The 21,446-nt window shown below is 40.5% G+C and overlaps 1 protein-coding gene across 4 annotated transcripts in view; it reads left to right on the forward strand.

The window, feature by feature from the left end:
• The window catches only part of LOC140740356 (casein kinase I), a 233,163-nt gene that overhangs the window by 173,614 nt on the left and 38,103 nt on the right, over positions 1-21,446 (forward strand). For all 4 annotated transcript variants that reach the window (XM_073069505.1, XM_073069513.1, XM_073069518.1 and 1 more), the window contains exons 7-9: positions 16,802-16,887; positions 16,991-17,075; positions 18,570-18,718. In XM_073069505.1, coding sequence (XP_072925606.1) covers positions 16,802-16,887; positions 16,991-17,075; positions 18,570-18,718 — 320 coding nt within the window. The remainder of the gene's footprint in view (positions 1-16,801; positions 16,888-16,990; positions 17,076-18,569; positions 18,719-21,446) is intronic.

Raw genomic sequence — 21,446 nt, forward strand, 5'->3', positions numbered from 1 at the left:
CATATAGCAGTTATGGTCAAAATGACAATAAAAGTGACTTGACTTGATCATAATATGATCAAATTCACTCTGAAATTTGAGAAGGAAAAGCTAAAGTCAGGTGGATCAGTATTACAGTGGAGTAAAGGGAATTACAGAGACTTGAAAGAGGAGTTGACCTGAATTGATTGGAAAAGCACACTGGCAGGGAGGATGGCAGAGCAACAAAGGTTGGAGTTTCTGGAAACAATTCGTAAGGCACAGGATATATACATCGCAAAGAGGAAGAAGTATTCTAAAGGAAAGATATACAACCATGTCTAACAAGGACTTCAATGCCAATATAAAAGCCAAAGAGTGGGCATATTATCGGGCAAAGATTAGTGGGAAGTTAGAGGATTGGGAAGCTTTTTAAAAACAAAAAACACCAGAAGACAACTTCATAATGCCGTTTCCTTTGCGGATGCAGTGTGTAGTGTAAATGTCCGTGATGGCAGGAAGAGAGACCCCAATGATCTTCTCAGCTGACCTCACTATCTGCTGCAGGGTCTTGCGATCCGAGATGGTGCAATTTCCGAACCAGGCAGTGATGCAGCTGCTCAGGATGCTCTCAATACAACCCCTGTAGAATGTGATGAGGATGGGGGGGTGGGGGATGGACTTTCCTCAGCCTTCACAGAAAGTAGAGACGCTGCTGGGCTTTCTTTGCTATGGAGCTGGTGTTGAGGGACCAGGTGAGATTCTCCGCCAGGTGAACACCAAGAAATTTGGTGCTCTTAACAATCTCTACCAAGGAGCCGTTGATGTTCAGCGGGGAGTGGTCGCTCTGTGCCCTCCTGAAGGCAACAACCATCTCTTTTGTTTTGTTCACGTTAAGAGACAGGTTGTTGGCTCTGCACCAGTCCGTTAGCCGCTGCACCTCCTCTCTGTAAGCTGACTCGTCATTCTTGCTGATGAGACCCACCACAGTTGTGTCAGCAGCGAACTTGATGATGTGGTTCGAGCTGTGTTTTGCAGCACAGTCGTGGGTCAGCAGAGTGAACAGCAGTGGACTGAGCACACAGCCCTGGGGGGCCCCTGTGCTCAGTGTGATGGTGTTGGAGATGCTGCTCCTGATCTGGACTGACTGAGGTCTCCCAGTCAGGAAGTCTAGGATCCAGTTGCAGAGGGAGGTGTTCAGGCCCAATAGGCTCAGCTTTCCAATCAGTTTCTGAGGGATGATTGTGTTGAAAGCTGAACTGAAGTCTATGAACAGCATTCGAACATACTTGTCTTTTTTGTCCAGGTGGGTTAGGGCCAGGTGGAGGGTGATGACAATGGCATCGTCTGTTGAGTGGTTGGGACGGTACACAAACTGCAGGGGGTCCAGTGAGGGGGGAAGCAGGGTCTTGATATGCCTCATGATGAGCCACTCGAAACACTTCATGATGATGGATGTGAGTGCAACGGGACGGTAGTCATTTAGGCAGGACACTGAAGACTTCTTTGGCACGGGGACGATGGTGGCGGCCTTGAAACACTTTGGAACGGTGGCACTGCCCAGGAAGATGTTGAAGATGCCACACTTTTCTGCCCTGGAACCCACTGCTTATGGAGTGGCCGATTCTTTTAGATCACCAGCGATGTTCCAGTTGTATTTGCTTGTACTATGTGTGCTTCAACAGGACTTCCAAGTTTCAGCAGTTTTCTTTCTTAGCCAATTGGTATTGAGGGGTGGACATTGCCTTTTTGTAGTAGAAAAGCTTTCAGCCTTTAACACTGAAGAATCAATAAAAAGACACCATTGTTGTGGGTCAAACTGGTAACCCAAAGCATGTCTGGCCAAGATAGAAAACTTCTCAGCTTATGTTGTGGGTAATGTTTCAATTGACTTAATTATGAATTGAAATAAAAATATAGGTGATTCCAGAAGAGAGGGTGCCTTATTGGGACATTTCATGGTGATTTTCATGATCAGCAGCCCAAAATCCATAAGGTACACCCAAAAGTATTCAGGAAGCAAAATCTTTGTTGTCCATTGTAACCAATCTTAGTAATGAAGACTGCCAAAATTAATAGAAAACTGTCCTCAATTTGTCTACATATGACTACGCCCAACTCGTATGGTAGACTGTTAAACATGCACCCCCCCCCCCCAATGGCTTAGAAATCTCCTCAGTTCAAGGCCAACAGCGATAGGCAATATATGATGGTTTACTCGCAATGCTCAAGGCCTGAACGATGAATACAAAAAAAATAACTACTCAGTTGGAGAAGCAACATAGGGGTGAACCTTGAGCCCAAGTCCTGGCAGAATGCAGAAACCTCGTCGAAATGGCAAAACAAGTTCACCATCACATACGCCCATTCAAAGAGATGTTTCTTGCCTCTTGAGCCGACTTAGAAATGACTGAACTGGAGGTAGAATAAGTTGTATTCAATTCAAATGTGCTTCTGAAGAGGAAGAAAGTTTGTCAGGTGGAGTTCATGACGAGTACTTGAATGACTCGTGGCAAGAAAAGTCTTGAATATTCATGATACAGGCCATAACTGCATTAATGCAGCACTTGAGTGTGGAAGTGCCTTGTGCTTAGCTACACGATGGCTAGTTATTTGAGAGAAGAATAATTGATTTAAGATTTGGGGGTTATTTTTGCTTGAATCATATCCATTGGTGTGGCAGTTGCATTGCTTGAGTGCCTTTATGACTGCCTTTAGCAGGAGTAGAAATGTATCCATGCAGGAATATTTTGTAGGAGACTTAATGTGGTGTGTGGCAGAGTCGTGAAACCAGTGCATTAAAAAGAGAACTCATTTGTTACATAGCAGATGGTATTGTTCGTTGTCGAGTGAATGTGTTGTCCTTTGTTCATTATCATCTAATTGCCATATCTTTCAGTTGGCCATGAATAGTTCCTTTATAGAATGATAACAATAAAATTCAGTACTATAAAAAGAAGTGGATAGCTTATCAGTGTATGAAAAGAATTGATAAAATAATTGAATGAATAATAGCATTTTTTCTGAATATAAAGGGATGACAGCAATTATTTGGATTGTCATAAAATCATTTCAGGAACCGAGTTCTCACAGCTCTTAAATGATGGTACTGCTAGCACTTTGCAGCATTCTCAATCAATAATTAATTTATATAACTTTGACAAAAGCATGTCAGTATTTTAATTTTTATATTTTTTTCCCTCCTTTTGCACTTGGTGTCTAAGAGTATGGTGCTGTACTTTACACGCCTTTGCAGTTCCTTGATTTTATTGAGTTTGACTGACCTGTATAAATCCTGATGAAAAATAATTGAGTATATCTGCTGCTATCCTAAGATTTCAGGTCGCTTTTCCTCAGGCCAACCTTTTACTTCCATTGCGTTTCAGAGCACAGTTTTCTGCAAGGGGCCCCAAATTGCAACAGAGGGCCTCCCCTACCTTGTGACAATAGAAAGTGTGCACCCAGCCACCTCTCAGATTTTAAGCTGAGTGAATACAAATGTATTTTACATTTTCTACCATTAAATGTTATGCAGGACCAGTGGAAAAAAATTAAAAATAAGAATACAGAATTAAAGTGATGACAAATATCTAAGAAGAAAGAATGAAAACACACAGACACAGACACAGACACAGACACAGACACAGACACACACACACACACACACACACACACACACACACATACACACACACCACACACACACACACACACACACACACACACACACACACACACACACACACACACACACACACACACACACACACACACACACACACACACACACTTCCTCTCTAAGCTCTGTCTTGTCATCATCATTCTTGATGAGGCCAACCACTGTTGTGTCATTCATCTGCAAACTTGATGACACGGTTTGAGCTGGATCTCCTGTGACACAGTCATGCGTCAGCAGTGTGAACAACAGCAGGCTGAGCGAACAGTCTTGGGAACGCCAGAGATCAGCATAATGGGATGAGATCTTGCTACCTACATGGACTAACTGTCGCCTTACTCTTAAGTGCAGTATCCAGCTGCAGAGGGAGGTGTTGAGACCAGGCGAGGACAGTTTCCTGACCAGTTTCTAGGGTATGATGGTCTTCAACGCTGAACTGAAGTTTTCAAACAGCAGTCAAGGCGTATGAGACCCCATTTCCCTGGTGGGACGGGACAGAGTGGAGGGCAGAGGTTATTGCATCGTCAGTGGATCGATTTGAGCAATAAGAGAACTGAAAACAGTCCATTGTAGCCGGGAGAAAGGCTTCAATGTGCTCCATGAGCAGCTGCTCAAAGCATTTCATAATGGTTGATATTAATGCCACCGGACGATAGTCATTTAGGGAGGTTACTCTTAGCTTCTTTGGTACTGGAATGATGGTTGCCGCCTTGAAAATCAAGGGACAATGGATTATTCCAGAGAGATGTTAAAGATATTCGTCAGCACTGCCACCATTGGGCTGCATAGTCTTTCAGAACCCAACCTGGTATATTGTCGGGTCCCTCAACTTTGCATGGGTTATCTTTGGCCAGAGTCTTCCTCACCTCAGCTTCAGCCAGACGGAGAATCTGCTCCCCTATGTGATCTCTGATGATGTGGTATGTAACCAGGTTGTATAAAAGCAATAATTCATATGTATCACTTTTTTTTAATGAAATAATATGTGGCAGAAGCAAATGAGCAGTTGAACTATGATTGATTTTTTAAAAAATCTCAAAACCCCCAAGTTGCTGATAATTAACTACTGTCAGCCACATCCCAAATGCACCTTTGCTTTGTTAGGTTCATTCTTTTAATATTTCACATATGATAGTATTTGTGTTTTAATTTTGTGTTCAAAGTGATACAACAAACTTAAAAGAAAAGTCAGCCTTGTCAAAGAAACATCCTTGCAGGGAGATATGTAGTTGGTGAGTGAGTTAAGACAGCTGTCATGGAGAGGTATATTGAATCTTTTTCAAATGTGTGCCTGGGCAGTTATGTTGTATTACTTCCTCTTTTAAGCAAAATTATTTTAATTAGTTTGTCCCTTTCTGGTGGGTTCCTGGCATCTGATTACATGTGCAAACTACTGATGTTTGATGACAGATAACATCCTAAGTGCTTGCTAATGTGTCCCTGCATTCCAGCTGAAGTTCATAACGTACTGCTTTAAGGAGCTCTGCTTTCTCTGCAGTCCTCACTTAACCTCGCCTTACCGAATGAGCTGCAGGGAGCTGAAAGATTAGGCTGATTCTGTGCTGCTTGAATGGATCTGTATCATTTACTGCATCTGCCTGAACTCGAGGGAGTGAGAATATAGTCTTAACAGTTTAACATCGACTGTGCTAATACCTGCTAAACCCAGGTCTCTTTCAAACTGATTGTGAAAAATTGCTAAGTAACAGGATTGTATACTTTCTGGACATGGAGTGAAGCAAATGAGGCTATAAACTAGGCAGCTAACCGATGCAAAGACATTCAGAAGGATAGATTTATGCTTCCTCTTTCATGCTTTTTGTAGAACCAATCAGGTTTTAATTCCCTTGATTTAAATGAAGTGTGGATCAGGTGGGATCTTCAGTTGGTGTATCTTCTGTGATGGGTTACCAAGCAGTTGATGAATGTTATGAAACTAGATCAATTATTGTTCAATTTAAAAAAAAAAGTGTTGTATAATTGTCATTCTTCAGTCCCTCAGAATGAGGCTGAATCACAATCAAGTTTATTATCACTGGCATATGCCATGAAATTTGTTGTTTTGCGGCTGCAATATGCTGCTGTACATAATAAAAACTAAAAATTACAGTAACACTATAAAAAATTAAATAGGTAGCGCAAAAGGAGAGCAAAAGAAAAACACTGCAGTAGTGTTCATGGTTCATTGTCCATTCAGAAATCTGATGGCAGAGGGGAAGAGGCTGTTCCTGGTGTGTGTGTGTCTGTCTTCAGGCTCATTTACCACCACCTCAATGGCAGCAATGAGAAGTGGGCGTGTCTAGGTAATGCGGGGGTGAAGGGGGGTGGTCCTTAATGATGGGTGCAGCTTTTTTGAGGCATTTCCTTTCGAAGATGTCCTGGATGCCTGAGAGGCTAGTGTTCATGATGGGGCTGGCTGAGTTTACAACTTTCTGCAGCTTTTTCTGATCCTGTACCAGATGGTGAGTGCCCTGCATGGTACATCTGTAGAAATTTGTGAGTGTCTGTGGTGACATACCAATTCTCTTCAAACTCCTAATGAAATATAGCCTTTGTCATGCCGTCTTTATAATTGCAACAATATGTTGGACCCAGGATAGATCTTCAGAGATGTTGACACTCAGAAACTTGAAACTGCTCATCCTTTCCACTTCTGATCCCTTCCTGAAGTCCATAATCAGTTCCTTGGTCTTACTGTCATTGAGTGCAAGGTTGTTTCTGCGACACTACTCAATCAGCTGGTCTATCTAGCTTCAGTATGCCTCGTTGTCATCATCTGAAAGTCTGTCAGCAAGAGTTGTATTGTTGGCAAGTTTATAGATGGTGTTTGAGGCATGCCTAGCCATACAATCGTGGGTGTATAGAGTAGTGCAGTGGGCTAAGCTTGTGTTGATTGTCAGTGAGGAGGAGATGTTATTTCCAATCTGCACAGGCTGTGGTTTACCAATGAGGAGGTCAAGGATCTACTTGCAGAGGGAGGTACAGTGGCCCAGGTTTTGGAGTTTGTTGATTAGAACTGAGGGTTTGATTGTGTTGAATGCCTACCTGTAGTCAATAAACAGCAGCCTGTTGTGTGCGTTACTATTGTCCAGGTGATCGAATGCTGAGTAGAGAGCCAGTGAGATTGCATCTACTGTATACCTATTGTGGTGATAGGCAAGTTACAGGTGCTTGCTGAGGCAGGAACTGATTCTAGTCATGGCCAACCTCTCAAGCATTTCATCACAGTAGATGTGAGTGCCACTGGGTGATGGTCATTGAGACAGCTGACCCTGCTCTTGGGCACTGGTATGATTGTTGCCCTTTTGAAGCAGGTGGCAGTGAGTGATTGAAGACAACTTGGTTTCACTCTAGTGCTGTGGATTCCATGGTGACTGATGCCATTCTGGAGCAAATGATGCATATTGGTGGGCTGGGGTGGATGTGGAGAGATGGTTTTCTATGGGGGGGGGAGTATCCAGAACTAGAGGGCACAGTCTCAAAGTTGAGGGGTGGCCTTTTAGAACAGAGGTAAGAAGGAATTTCTTTAGCCAGAGAGTAGTGAATCTGTGGAGTGCTCTGCCACAGACTGTGGTGCAGGCTAAGTCCATGGGCATATTTAAGGCAGAAGTTGATAGTTTCCTGATCAATCAGGGCATCAAAGGATATTGCAAGAAGGCAGGTGTATGGGGTTGAGTGGGATCAGGGATCAGCCATGATGGAATGGGAGAGCAGACTTGATGGGCTGAATGGCCTAAATCTGCGCCTATGTCATATGGAGTGGGTTGTTGGTATGTTGATGCACTCCTTCCTCCATTTTATGCAGTGCTTCTGTGTGCTGTTGGCCAAGTTTCTTAATATCATTACCAAACACCACTTCTCCAGTTTGAACATTGAATTCTCCAACTTCCAGTAATTCCCTCCCTCTCCCTTCCCCCATCCCAGTTTCACTCTGCCTCCTCCTCCAGCTGCCTATCACCTCTCTCATGATTCTGCCGCCTTCTACTACCCATAGTGCTTTCCCCTTACATTCCTCCCTCACCTTTCCTGCCTATCCCCTCCCTGCTTCCCCTCCCCCACCCTTTGACCAGCCTTCTCCTTCCCATCCTCCCCCCATCTTTTTTCAAAGAGATTTTGAATGCTATTCTCTGTTTGCCCAGTAATATGGTGTTTGGAATAATGTGTGCTTCTGGAGTTTGGCATTTGTCATGTGGCCTCACTGCTGTGGGTACTGGAGTTGGAAAGGACGTTGAATTGCTTCACCTTTCCTTCCAGTGAATTTAGAGGATTTTGCAGAGATGGTATTGATGTATAATGTGCAACATGAAGTATGTGAAAGTCGGATTACATTCCATAAAAGGCTTTAAAAGAAAATGAATGGTGATTTCTGTCAAGTGACACTACTTACTTTGATCTTTATTTTGGTTATGAGCTGTTTGCAGCCAGGTGATAGCTGTGATCGTAACTTCTGATTTTGGTGTCTTTATATTCAACATTGCCGCTTCTACTATCTGCAAAGAGAAGGAAGTTTCAAAAACTCATGACCCTCTGAAAGAAAGAAATGTTTTATAAGTGGGTAACCTTGATCCACTCTTCCATTTTTCCCACAAGAGGAAACGTAGTCTCTATATCCATCATGTTAAAATCCCTCAGGAACTTTGAAGAATCAATAAAACTGCAGATGCTGGATATCTGACATAAAAATAACAAAGTGCTAGGATCATTTAGGAATTCAGGCAGCATTTTTGTAAAAACAGTCCGGTTTGAGAGCCTTTCAGATCTGACCACCTGAATATCTCCAGCATTTTCATGCTCATGCTTCAGCCAAGTCCCGTAACTTCAATTACAAGCTGAATCAGTCCACCCATCCTTCATCAGACAGCCACTCTTTCCTGGTATTAGTCCAGTAATATGTTTCCAATGCATTAGCATCCCTTCTTAGATAAGGAGACCAAATCTGTATCAGTATAGTAAGCTGAGAAATAAATACCTTACTACTTCTACAACAAACTTTCATGAATATTTGAACATTTTTGTTGTCCTTTCATTGACTTTCTGCCTTAGTTTTAATACATGAAGGTCAAAGGCTGGAAATGCAAGTTTTCTTGATGTAGTTCATCATGCAAGGTGTTGTTTAATTGGTTACTGATGCTGTACGTTAGTGTGATGGATGGCATAAAGAAACAAAGGGGAGTAAAGTTGCATGAATACAGGAGAATAACGAGCAGGACAATGGGATTGATGGGAACATTCTCCCGGGAGTCAGCACCGACCTGATGAACCGAATGGTTTTCATTCTGAGCTGTGTTAAGATTACAAGAAAGTACATAATTAAGATAACGGATTGAGATAAAAGATAACAGAAGTGGAGGGGGAGGAAAATTTACAATTCATGTTTAATAACAATTTCAAGTCATTAGTAGTTTTTTTTTAATAATCATTGATTATCTTTGCATTTTGCAAAGTGCCAGTGAAGCTCTGCTTCTTGTGCCTGAAATTCTACTTGGGTAACTTGGCTGAGAGCTCCTAGTGGAATTGCTTCCAGTCTCCAGAGTTCTATTCTCACCTTCTTACAGATTCCCTTAGCCACCCAAACTTATCCAGTTATTATTGACCAAGATTTCACTTATGCAAGAACCCAGCTCCCATTCTTGAGAATTCTCATGAGATCATTTCAGACTTATCTGTAATTGCACCTTATTCTTCTTTTAGGTAACATGTTCTTTGTGATCTTAACACCAGATAGGTGCTGAAATAGTCTCTGGTTTCCAGGTGTCTTGTTATTCCACATGTGATAGGAGCTGTATATTTATGGAAATCTCAGTGTCACCACTTTCTTTGCTCTTATAATCCATTTCACAACTCCTGCTTGGTTCTGCACATTACACTCTAACATTTCCTTTTTTTCCCTTTTACATTTACTTTTTCACTCTTTGAAACTCCCTCCTCTGTCTGAACAATGGTAATAAAAAAAAATTGTTGATTGTTCTTTTTTTGTCAAACTTGTGTAAGAGTTACCTGTGTTTGCTAGGTTGGAATAAAATGATCATTTTGTAGCTTGTAGTTTCTCACAGGAAATTTTATGTCAGGCATGGATCTTTAAAATTTCTTTCTATATTTTAAATACAGTCGGCCCTCCTTATCCATGGAGGATTGGTTCCGGGAACCCCTCCCCCCCCCCCCCCGCGGGTAACAAAAAAACGTGAATGCTCAAGTCAGTCAACTTTAGGATCCGGCGGAGTTCTGGACCTTGTTTAACCTGTCTCAGTGCGGTGGACTTTAGGACCTGGCGGAGCTCGAGGCCTGCCGCCCGCAGTGTTTCTGTTCCGTTGATGGAAACCGATCACGATTGAAAGTAAAGTGGAAGTAATAAAGCAATCGGAAAGAGGTGAAACACCATCAGTCATTGGAAAAGCGTTAAGCTACAGTCAGTCAACGATTGGAACTATTTAAAAGGATAAAGTGAGAATAATGGAGCATGTGAAAGGCCCTGCCCCGATGAAAGCTACAATTATTACTAAGCAACGCAGTGGTTTAATTATTGAAATAGATACATTTCTTAAGTGTTTTATATGCATAGAAAGGTAAAATATATACTATATACTAAGACAAACGTTTGACTAACTGACACTAAATAATACTGGATATACCTGTTCCGACTTGGAGAACTTCAGTTTTTTTTTCGATTCCTGATCCACGGTAACCTATGCACATCCTCTGGTATACTTTAAATCATCTCTAGATTACTTATAATACCTAATACAATGTAAATGCTATGTAAGTAGTTGTTATACTGTATTGTTTAGGGAATAATGACAAGAGAAAAAAGTCTGTATGTCCTCAGACAACAAGTGCTGGAGAGAGACCTTCCGGGTTTTCCCGATCCATGGTTGGTTGAATCCGCGCATGCGGAACCTGCGGATAAGGAGGGCCAACTGTATTTAAATTTCTGACTTAAGCTTGGGTGCCTGTTCCATTTCTTACTTTACACTCTAAAGATTTAAAATGCTAATAGAAAAGGTTGTGTTTTTTTCCTTCCTTGGTTTGCTGCCTGACAATTCAACGTTTCTAGCTGCTCAGCCAGCTTTTTGATACTAGGCACAAAAAAGCCAGGATTGTCGGATTCCTCTAGAACTGACATCTGATCATAGTAGTTATGACATGATTGGACCAGTTACCAGATCATTGATCTGAAGGAAAGAGTTTAAAATCCACAGTGGCAGCTGGGAAATTTAAATTCAATTAAATAAATCTAAAGCTAAGCTCAGTAATGGTAATGATTAAATTACTGGATTGGTTGTAAAAACCTATCTGGTTCACTGATGTCCTTCAGGGAAGGAAATATGCCATCTGGTCATCTTCATGTGATTGTAGACCCATTGTTCTTGATTCTTAATTACTTAGGGGTTTAAAGGCTATTGATGATGGAAAACAAATTACTGCCCTTACCAGCAATGTCCACATCCCGTGAACTAATAAATTAAAGAGCTGGAATGTCTGTCCGGATCTACGTACAAGGTAAATTCGAGGACAATTACCTTGTTGACAAATGGAAACTGTAAGCTGTAAAGCAATGTCATCCACGAGGAAAGGAGACAGGCCAACACTATAAAATGAGTGCTTACTTTGTGCAGATTATGTTGTAACGCAGCTGCTATTTTTTTTACAGCTAGGTTAATTACCCATGATGCCACAATTTAATTATAAGCAAAACTGGCAACTTTCCAATGAAGTTGAGATTTATATGAGAGACTAAAGCCAAATCATATTACCATTAATGACTGATAATTTAGATGCATGACCTTCAAAATATAAGTGTTTTCAAATTATCATTGCAATTACTCTATAAATGGGTTGTCGGAGTGTATGACTGAATGTTCATATTTCAAAATAAATTGATTTACTGTCACAATATTTAGTAAAATGGATACTTTTGATAGACAACAGAACTGTAGGATATCAATGAGAAAGGTTGTAAACTCTGGATTGTCATGAACTAGTGGGTTTAGGAGTGGAAGGCTTGGTCAGAGGCTGAAGGAAAGGTACAGTGTGAAGGGCTCTAGCATCCTTGTGACTGCTTCTATGGAAGATGGAACCTGTACAAATGTGAAGGTTGTGATTAAATGAGAAGCAAGATCAACATCCTTGTAGAGAGCAACACACACGCAAAATGCTGGAGGAACTCAGCATCTATGGAAAAGAGTAAACAGTTGATATTTCGGGCCGAGACTCTTCATCAGAACTGGAGATAAAAGGATGAGAAGTCAGAATGAGAAGGTGGGGGGGGGGGGCGCAGAGAGAAAGAAATACAAGGTAGTAGGTGATAGGTGAAACTGGGAGTGGGAGAGTGGTTGAAGTAAAAAGCTGGGAAGTCAATTGGTGACAGAGATAAGGGGCTGGAGAAGGGTGAATCTGATCGGAGAGGACAGAAGGCCATAGAATAAAGGGAAGGGGAGGAGCACCAGAGAGAGGTGATGGGCAGGTAAGGAGATAATATGGAAACGGGAAAGGGTGGTGGGGGGGGGGGGGGATTCGCGAAATCAATGTTCATAACATCAGGTTGGAAGCTACCCAGATTGAATATAAAGTGCACCTCCTCCAACCTGAGTGTGGCCTCATTGCAGCAGTAGAGGAGGCCATAGATTGACATTTCAGAATGGGAAGTGGAATTAAAATGGGTGGGCCATTGGGAGATCCCGCTTTTTCTGGAGGATGGAGTGTAGGTGCTTGGTGAAACAGCCTACTAATCTACATAGTGTCTCACTGGTATACAGGAGGCCACGCCGGGAGCACTGGATACAGTATATGACCCAAGCAGACTCACAGTTAAAGTGTTGCCTCACCTGGAAAGGCTGTTTGGGGCTCTGAATGGTAGTGATGGAGGAGGTGCATGTGTAGCACTTGTTCCGCTTGCAAGGATAAGTGCCAGGAAGGAGACCAGTGGGAAGGGATGAATGGACAAGGGAGTCAAGTAGGGAACGAGCCCTGCGGAAAGTAGAAAGTGGGGGGTAGAAATTTGTCAAGGTGTATGAATGTTCTTGTTTAAAAATAAATGTATGTAATGTCACAATATTTATTTAAAATAAAACTTTGGATACACAACACAACTAGAGGATATCGTTAGGAAAGCCAATAAACTCTGGATTGCCATGAACTAATTATGATACTGAGACTTTCAACTTCCAAAATATGAACTGGGATTACCTGAGATGGTGGAGTTTCTGAGCTATGTTCAGAACATCTTTTTGACACTGCATATAGCTCAACAGAATGAGGAAAGAACATTACTGGACCTTTTCTTGGGAAATATAGATAATCAGAATCAGATTTAATATCGCCAGCATATGTCATGAAATTTGTTAACTTTGCAGTACAGTGCAATAAATGATAAATATAGAAATTAACACTGTATTACAGTGGGTATATATATGTATATTAAATAGTTAAGTTAAAATATGTACTGCAAAAACAAATATTTTTTAAAAAAATTAGAGGTAGTATACATGTGTTCAATGTCCATTTAGAAATCAAATGGCAGAGGGCAAGAAGCTGTTCCTGAATTGCTGAGTGTGTACCTTCAGGCTTCTGTATCTCCTTCCTGATGGTAACAGTGAGAAGAGGGCATGTCCCTGGTGGTGGTGGTCCTCAATGATGGATGCCGACTTCCTGAGGCAGCGATCCTTGTAGATGTCTTTGATACTGTGGAGGCTAATACCCAAGATGGAGCTGACTAATTTTACAACTCACTGCAGTAGCTCCCCCATACCTGATGGTGATGCAGCCAGTCAGAATACTCTCCATCGTACATCTGTAGAGGTTTTCGAGTGTGTTAAGCAACAAACTAGTTCTCCTTCAAATCCTAATGAAATATAGCCATCGCCTTGCCTTCTTTATAGCTGTATTGATATGTTGCAACCAGGTTAGGTCCTCAGAGATATTAACACCCCGGAACTTGAAACTGCTCAATCTCTCCACTTCTGATCCCTCTACGAGGATTGGTTTGTGCGCCCTCATTCTACCCTTTCTGAAGTCCACAATCAGCTCCTTCGTCTTGCTGACGTCGAGTACAAGGTTGTTTTGCTACGACACCATTCAACCATCTGGTATATCTCGCTCCTGTACACCCTCTCATCACCACCTGAGATTCTGCCAACAATAGTTGTATCATCAGCAAATTTATAGATGGCATTTGAGTTTTACCTAGCCACACAGGCATAGGTGCAGAGAGAGTGGAGCAGTGGGCTAAGCCCACGTTCCTGTGGTGCGCCAGTGTTGATTTTCAGCGAGGTGGAGATGTTATTTCCAATCTGCACAGGTTGTGGTCCTCTGGTTAGGAAGGCAAGTGGAAGGAATGTTAGTGGAGAAGCATTTTAGAGATGGTCACTGTTATTCTGTGCATTTCCAAGTGGTTATGGAGGAAGATGAGTTATAAACCAGGTGCAAAGGGGGAAAGCTCGAACAAGATAGGACCTGACAAAATGCAAAAGGACCAGCAATAGTGGGTATTCAGGGTCTTTGTGTTCCTGTAAAAGTGAAAGCCAAATGTGGCGGCTCCAAGGATGGTGAAGGATATTGAGGGATGGGTAAGCTGAATAAAGGACTATAGATAGGGGAGCCTGTCAAGAGTATAACAAATGTAAGGAGAAGCCAAAAAGGAAATTGGGAAGCATGCAATATCACTGGTACACTTGGGTGAAGGCAAATCCAAACGTGTTTTATAACTATACTAAGGACAAGAGAAGAACCAGGGAAAAGGTTAAGTACAACAAGGGTAATCTTTGGAACGACAAGGGATAGGAGATGTCTTAAATGAATATTTTTTTCATTGGTATTCACAAAGAAAACTGAGTTAGTAGCTGGAAAATTTAATGACTGGGAAGAGGAGATTCTGATGCAAGTCTACAAAGGTAGAAAGGTACTTAATGCCTTAGTGGGCTTAAAGGTGGATGAAAGGAGATATTTCCCTTGACTGGGTTTCTTACCAAACAGGAGCCACAGTTTGCAAATACGGGAAAAGCTACTGACTGAAATGTGGAGTAATTTCTTCACTTGGAAAATGATGAACTGTTGATAGGAAATCTGATAATTGAAAACAGGAAATAATCAGGAGCTTATTTTTCAAATGAGAAAAGAAATAGAATGAGTGTTTTGTGTTAATGACCTTTCATCATCAATTGAAATGAATCTACCGTAAATGCAGGGCAGGGAGGAGAGAACAAAGGGAGAGATCAAAGGTAAAGTAGTCACTGATAGAGATTGGAAAGTGATAATTGAAGAAGTGGGAGAGTAAAGGTCTGTGTGGAGGAAGAGTAAATAGCAGTTGAGTGAAATCTGAAATACTGGAGGACAGAGGAGCAGCGAATGTGATGTATAAGACTGGAATGATGTGGTATCTGAAACCCATTTCATTACGGAGGATGTAATACATGAAAAAAGGTTCTCTTCCGACAGCTTGTTGCAACAGTTTAACGGTGTCAAAAACATCAATACTGAAATAGATATTGGATGGAAAATAAACGTAAAATAGCAACTGGAAGTCGAGAATGTTTTTTGAGCTGCAAACAATTCAACCAGCTTGCATTTGGTTTATCATCTATGGAGGTGTCAACTTTGGGAACAAGTACTGCAGGATGCTAAATTGGAAACTGAAGCAGCCAAAAATAGTGTTGGTGGTCCTGGGTGGTAGAAATTAAAATGGAAGACTTTGATCTCTTATGCATGGGAAATTGTGACGAGAAGGGGATAATGATGGAGATGGGAGAATAGATTGGCGTGTCCTGGATGGAAAATCCTTTTGGAGTGGTGAAAGTTGAAAGAGGAGAGTAGTGACTTCACTTTGGAGATGTCCAAAGTTGCAGCAAGTAATCTGAATGAAAAAGGTTAGGATGAAGGAAACTCGTTCTTGTTCCTGGTGGAAGCTGAGAAGGGATGGAGTATGAGAAATGGTAGACTCACATTTGAAGTGTATGTCTTTGGTGAAAATGGGTCAGCCATAGCTAGAAGCTGGAAGTTGATAAGATTTTTGAAGTGCTAGGTTTATTGATGTGAATAAACAATTCAAAGAGAAAGGAATAGATTCAGGGTAGGAAGATGAGTTCCCAGGGACAAGTCAAGATGGATCTCCTGGACAATTGAACATGTGGATGTAAAAGGGAATGTGGTTGGGTTTGGAGAAAGTGGGATGAGCCAAGAGTGAAATTGAGGGTCAGGACTAATTCCACCAGATAGAGGAGGGTGGTAGTGGAGGGAAACTAGTAGATCTATTGTTTAGAAAGAAGTCTTCTTGATGGGGATAGAAGTGTATAAAGACTGGATATCAACAGTGAAAATTAGTATTTTAAAATATGTTGGACTTCTTCATGGCCTGAGTTGAGCAATTACGTTTTTTCCCCCCCAAATCTACTATTCTGGTGATCTGTAACTGTATTTAATAAAGTCACGGGAAACTTGTGCAAACTGAGAGTCTGTACTCTGTTTTTGCAAGATGAAAATCTCTGGCAAACATTGAATCTTTGAAGCGATCAAGTAAAACAGACCTCAGGAATGATAGAAAAGTATTTTGTGGGCCATATCTTTGCCAGCTGAACACTAGAGTAGCTTGGTATAAAAGCTGGAATTAATTATTAAAGGCTACAAAATGTATGCAAGTATATTAGATTTCAAACTGATTGACTAGGTTGAAGAAAAATCTTTAAAAAGTGGTATCACCAGCATCTACTCGAAAATGGGGAGTAAAATTTGGCAAGGTGCAAACCTGACAACTGGCCAATCAAGCCCTGTTCGTGTCCAGTGAGATGACATAAAATTACCCTCCTTTTCATGCAGAAACTCTGGTTCTCCTGGCATGGAGTATATACCTGAATGTTGGAATTGAAAGGGAAGACGCATTTTAGAAGTCTATCAGCTTTATCCACAAGGGTCGGAGTTTAATGACCCCAACCTTTTTTAAGTGATGGGATTAAATATCAGCTTCAGAATGCAACAAAACTGAGTGCATAGATTAATTTCAAAATAATACTTTATTCTACCAGTATAGTGAGATCTGTTCTACATTTTAGTTTTATTCTTAGGGCTTCACTGAACTTTCATTAAAAGACTGCTGTTTCATGTTTTGTATCTGAAACAAAGATATTATAGCAAATTTAAAGCAAGAAAAAAGATTTTTAATAGTTTTTAATTAATTTCCAGAACAAAGCAGAAGAGACGACTTAGAAGCATTAGGTCACATGTTCATGTATTTCCTTCGTGGCAGTCTTCCTTGGCAAGGCCTAAAGGCAAGTTTCTCCTCCCCCTACTCTTCTTATACTCAAAATTGCTAACTGCAGCTAAATATTGCCTTGGAAACACAGTTGGTGAAAATCTATTGTCTCTTTTCAGGCGGACACATTAAAAGAAAGATATCAGAAGATTGGGGACACCAAGCGGGCGACACCTGTCGAAGTGTTATGTGAAAATTTTCCAGGTAATTGGAGAGCTTTGGAGTCTCCAAACATCTTGCTCCCATTTCAGTCCCTTAAGTTGATTGATTTACTTCAGCAACATTTTTTTCACTGCAATGTGCAGTAGTTTGCGAGTTGTTTAATCAAATGCTACTGATATGATGGGATACCATTGCTATTCTTTAAGAGATGGGAAGATGAATACATAATATTTTAATCATACTATTTGTATGGAGCAAATATTAGTGTGTTTTAGGCTTGATTTTTTTTTCAGGTGTTAAGATGAATTTTAACTCAGCTGTTTTTCTGGTGTTCCTTTAATCTTGGGTATGTGGATCTAAAGATGCTGATAGCATCTGAAAGCAATGTGCAATGGTGTTTCTTCTATAAGTTTAAGCACTGTTCAAATTTTCAGTCAATCAAGTACCACTACCAGAGCAACATAATCGGCAGGGTATGTGTTCCACCAAAAAATAACTGAAGACAAGCTGTCAGGGTTACAAAGTTGACGTACCAGAAGATTGTAATGTTCTAGATCAAACTTACTTGCTGCCTATTTCACCGCTGACGTTAGGGCAGCAATGAAGGTCCTCCATCTCTGTCTGTCCTTGACCATTTTTATTGTGCCCCAGGTGTGATTCAGGATCCTGAGTCGAACACAGATTCTGCAATGCTGTTTGCGTAATGTTTTTTTTTGGGATCTGTCAGGATTGTTAGCTCTGAGCTGAACCCCCAAACCTAGAACCAGATGGACCACTCTAAATCTGGCCGCCACCCTCTGACTTGCTTGGCATGAGTGAACCTACCAAGAGTTAAAGGCACAAGGCCCTGACTCCAGCCAGCGTTTCTCTGTGGATCATTGAGGCATCAAGACTCCAGCCCCCTATGGCAAGGTTGTGGTCCTCTTGGTACAAACGCTCAGAAAAAGAAACAGTTAGTTCAGAATTTGAGTTTCATATTATTTGCTCTCTCATGGATTTGTGTACACAGACTCAATATTAATGTTCACTCAGTTTAATGTGAATTTTAAATTTAGCTTTCAAGTAGTTACTGTTTGCAGAGGGCTTGAAATTAGTACTGATTTTTTTGTGTTGGTTCACTGCCAACAGATTTTGTTTCACGTAGTGTAACAATCTCTGTACTGGCTAGATGTTTTCATAGGTGCTATTTCCTCCTCTTATATGTGCAGTGGCCTTAAAATAATTTATTATTTTCTATACAATTCTGTTATTTCATGTTAAGTGCTTTTGAAACACTTTTTTAAAAACAGCATAACCACTTGTGAATTTAATTTTAAAATAATTTCTGTGGCAATATTTTGGTACAAATAATATAATGTTCGACCAGTGAAGGACTAATCTTTGGACAAATACTTCTTGGTGAAAATAGCAACATAATAAATTGAATTCATTAAAACTATAGCAGTTTTTCTCCATTCACAGACATTTTAGAAGTACATTTTTTATTAATTCCAGCATTACTGTTTAAATGTTGAAATTTAAATTTTATGTTTGTAGAAGAGATGGCTACGTACTTGCGTTATGTAAGAAGGTTGGACTTCTTCGAGAAACCAGACTATGATTACCTAAGGAAGCTCTTCACGGACTTATTTGATAAGAAAGGTTACATGTTCGATTATGAATATGACTGGATCGGCAAACAACTTGTAAGATTAAAAATCACATCACTTTATCACATTTCTTTTTGTTTAATGAATATAGTTTCTATGAAATCAGAATGCTACAAGTCCCTAAGTATCAATGGATAGATTAAAATCAACATATAAAATTTCTTGACTTCTGTCCAAAAGTACGAATGAGCTGTCTTACGAACTGTTAGGATAAGATGCAACTTGGGAATATTTGAAAGACATTTGGAAAAGGAGGAAAATCCTTTTGTCTGTGTTCAGTGTTTTGGAACAAATGATTAGCCAAGCTGTTTTGCCAGGGGCAGTAGTAGGAGTTCAGGGCTATATTGAAGATCATGGCCTCTGGTAATAATCTCAATGTGCAAAAAGGCTGATCTTGTGTACTTAATCTGTGCAATTTGTTGAACCTGTTGACCTGCTGAAATTTTATGTAAATAGTTAATGGTGTTTATTCTACTTTCTGTTCAAAATATTAATGAGTACAAATTTAGGAATACCCATAGTTTGCCTGTGATCAGTGGCATGATCAGTGATCAGTAAATGGTCTTTTCTGCAATAATTTTTGCTCCTAATCCCAGTTGTGTATCACCATCTCTTGTTATGAGCAGCTCAAACTGAAGATTTTCATTTAAAAATTTTAATTGCTCTATTCCCTAGATGTGTCGCACTTTCTCCTTGAGATGTTATTCCTTCTCATTTTTTTTTCTTTTTTCCTCTATTAAATAATTCATCATGTTTGGTGATTTCCCTTTTCTCCTATCTACCTCTCTTCTGAGGTCTCTGTCCACCCCCTACCCCATTATCATTCCCAAAGCAGCAAGTCAATACAAAGCCTCACATTCCCTAGATGTTGGAGTCTTTCTGTAACATTTACATGCAATAATTTAGTTTTGCCACTTCCTTAATTCATTTCCACCCAATTCCAAAAGACCATAAGACATAGGAGCAGAATTAGGCCATCGGCCCATCGAGTCTGCTCCACCCTTCAGTCATGGCTGATCCTTTTTTGTTAATCTCCTCGTCAACCCCTGTTCCTGACCTTCTCCCCGTAACCTTAGATGCCATATCCAATCAAGAACCTATCAATTTCTACCTTAAGTACACCCAACTCTTTGAGAAATGTGGTACTTCCTTTTTGCTTCCACCATCTGTGAAATTCTCAGTCTAAGACTTGACATCTTCCACATACTGTAATTCCTTCACTGCCAACTATTTCCTTCATTGTGCTCTCAGGTCTTTCCTTGCAGTGATTCTCAATAAAACGACCATGGTCCTTTGAGATTTACTTTTCTCCTGAAGAACAAAATAAATCTTCAGTTAATTTCAAATATTTGCTAATTGTGCTATTTCAGTGAATTATTTGCCATCCACAGGGCAATAGCTTTTGTCTTTGCCAAAGCTCCAGGATAGAAAACTCAAAACTGAATAAGTCATCAAAAAAATTGTAAGCAAAATTGAGGTTTAGTTTCTTAAAAATGAACTCCAGCACAGTCACACACTTTTGTTATTTTCTACCAATTTTAAGATTTCTTCCTTGTAATCCTTCCTAACAGTGAAACTGACCCTGGAATACCCTTGATTTTTTTTCAGTGTAAAGTAAAATTAATCTGATAAATTATTTATTTTTACGCTTTCAAGTGGCCTTTAGAATACTTGCAACCATTAAAGGAAGATTTCCATTTACATAACGCTTTTATTTGGTCTCTGGGGAACGTCTTAACGCGATTCACATATCTTGAAGTGCAGTACCTATTACTTTTGGAGAATTCTGGCAGCTAATTTGCATTGAGAAGGTTTCTGTAAACATTAGTGCATTGAAAGTTCAGCTAATTGTTTATATGGTCATTTGGTTGGAGTAAAGTCATTGAAGAAGCAGAGAACTGTCTGTTCCTTGTCTGGTAGTCCCTGAAGTCCCAGTATTGATTGCATAGAGGATGTCAGTTTGTCTCCTTGTTTTTCTAGTGATGCTGGTTCAGCTATTGTAGTTGGGGAATTTAAGTTAAAGTAAGTAAATAAATTGGGAAATAAAGCTAGGCTCAGTAATAATAACCATTCAACTGTCAGTTTCCTTAAAAACGTATTTAGTTTACTAACGTCCTGTGGGGAAGGAAATTTACCATTCTTACCCAGTCTGTCCTATATGATTACAGATCATTTAGTCCGGTTGATTCTTGTTGAGGGCAGTAAGTGATAAACTATAAATGACAGCCTTCGCTGTAATATCAACATCTTTGGAGTATATAAATAAACAGGAAATTCCTCTGGACTCTTCACTGGCCATCAGAAATAGTTGGTTGCATTTACTTCAAGCCTGTTACTCCTGGTGGGGCACGGGCCACCGACAGCAGCTTGTCAAGAGTCCACTATCCTGGGCCAGTCTTTCAAGCAGGCCCATCTTCAAAGATCCTCCTCCTCTCGGGGATGAGGACTTTGGAACCTCTATTGGATTTCTGTAGCTCGGGGTTTTTAACAGGTTGAGGTTGCTAGTCCCATGCCCAACCTTCCTCCTTTCGCAGCCAAGCTTGAGACCATCCATGGTTGAGGTTCAGTTGAATACCTCAATTAAAGAAGTATATCTTTACTATATGTTAATATGCTGCAAGGTGAAGCCCTTCTATTTATTTCGATTCCCTTTAGTCTTGTAAGGAAGGAATACCTTGAAACAGTGTCTTCCGCAATATCTAAATACCACTTCACAGCCAATTGTATGCTTTTAAATTAGAGCTACTGTTGCATGGCAGAGAAG

Source organism: Hemitrygon akajei, chromosome 2 (genome assembly GCF_048418815.1).
Source record: "Hemitrygon akajei chromosome 2, sHemAka1.3, whole genome shotgun sequence".
NCBI classification, from domain to species: domain Eukaryota; kingdom Metazoa; phylum Chordata; class Chondrichthyes; order Myliobatiformes; family Dasyatidae; genus Hemitrygon; species Hemitrygon akajei.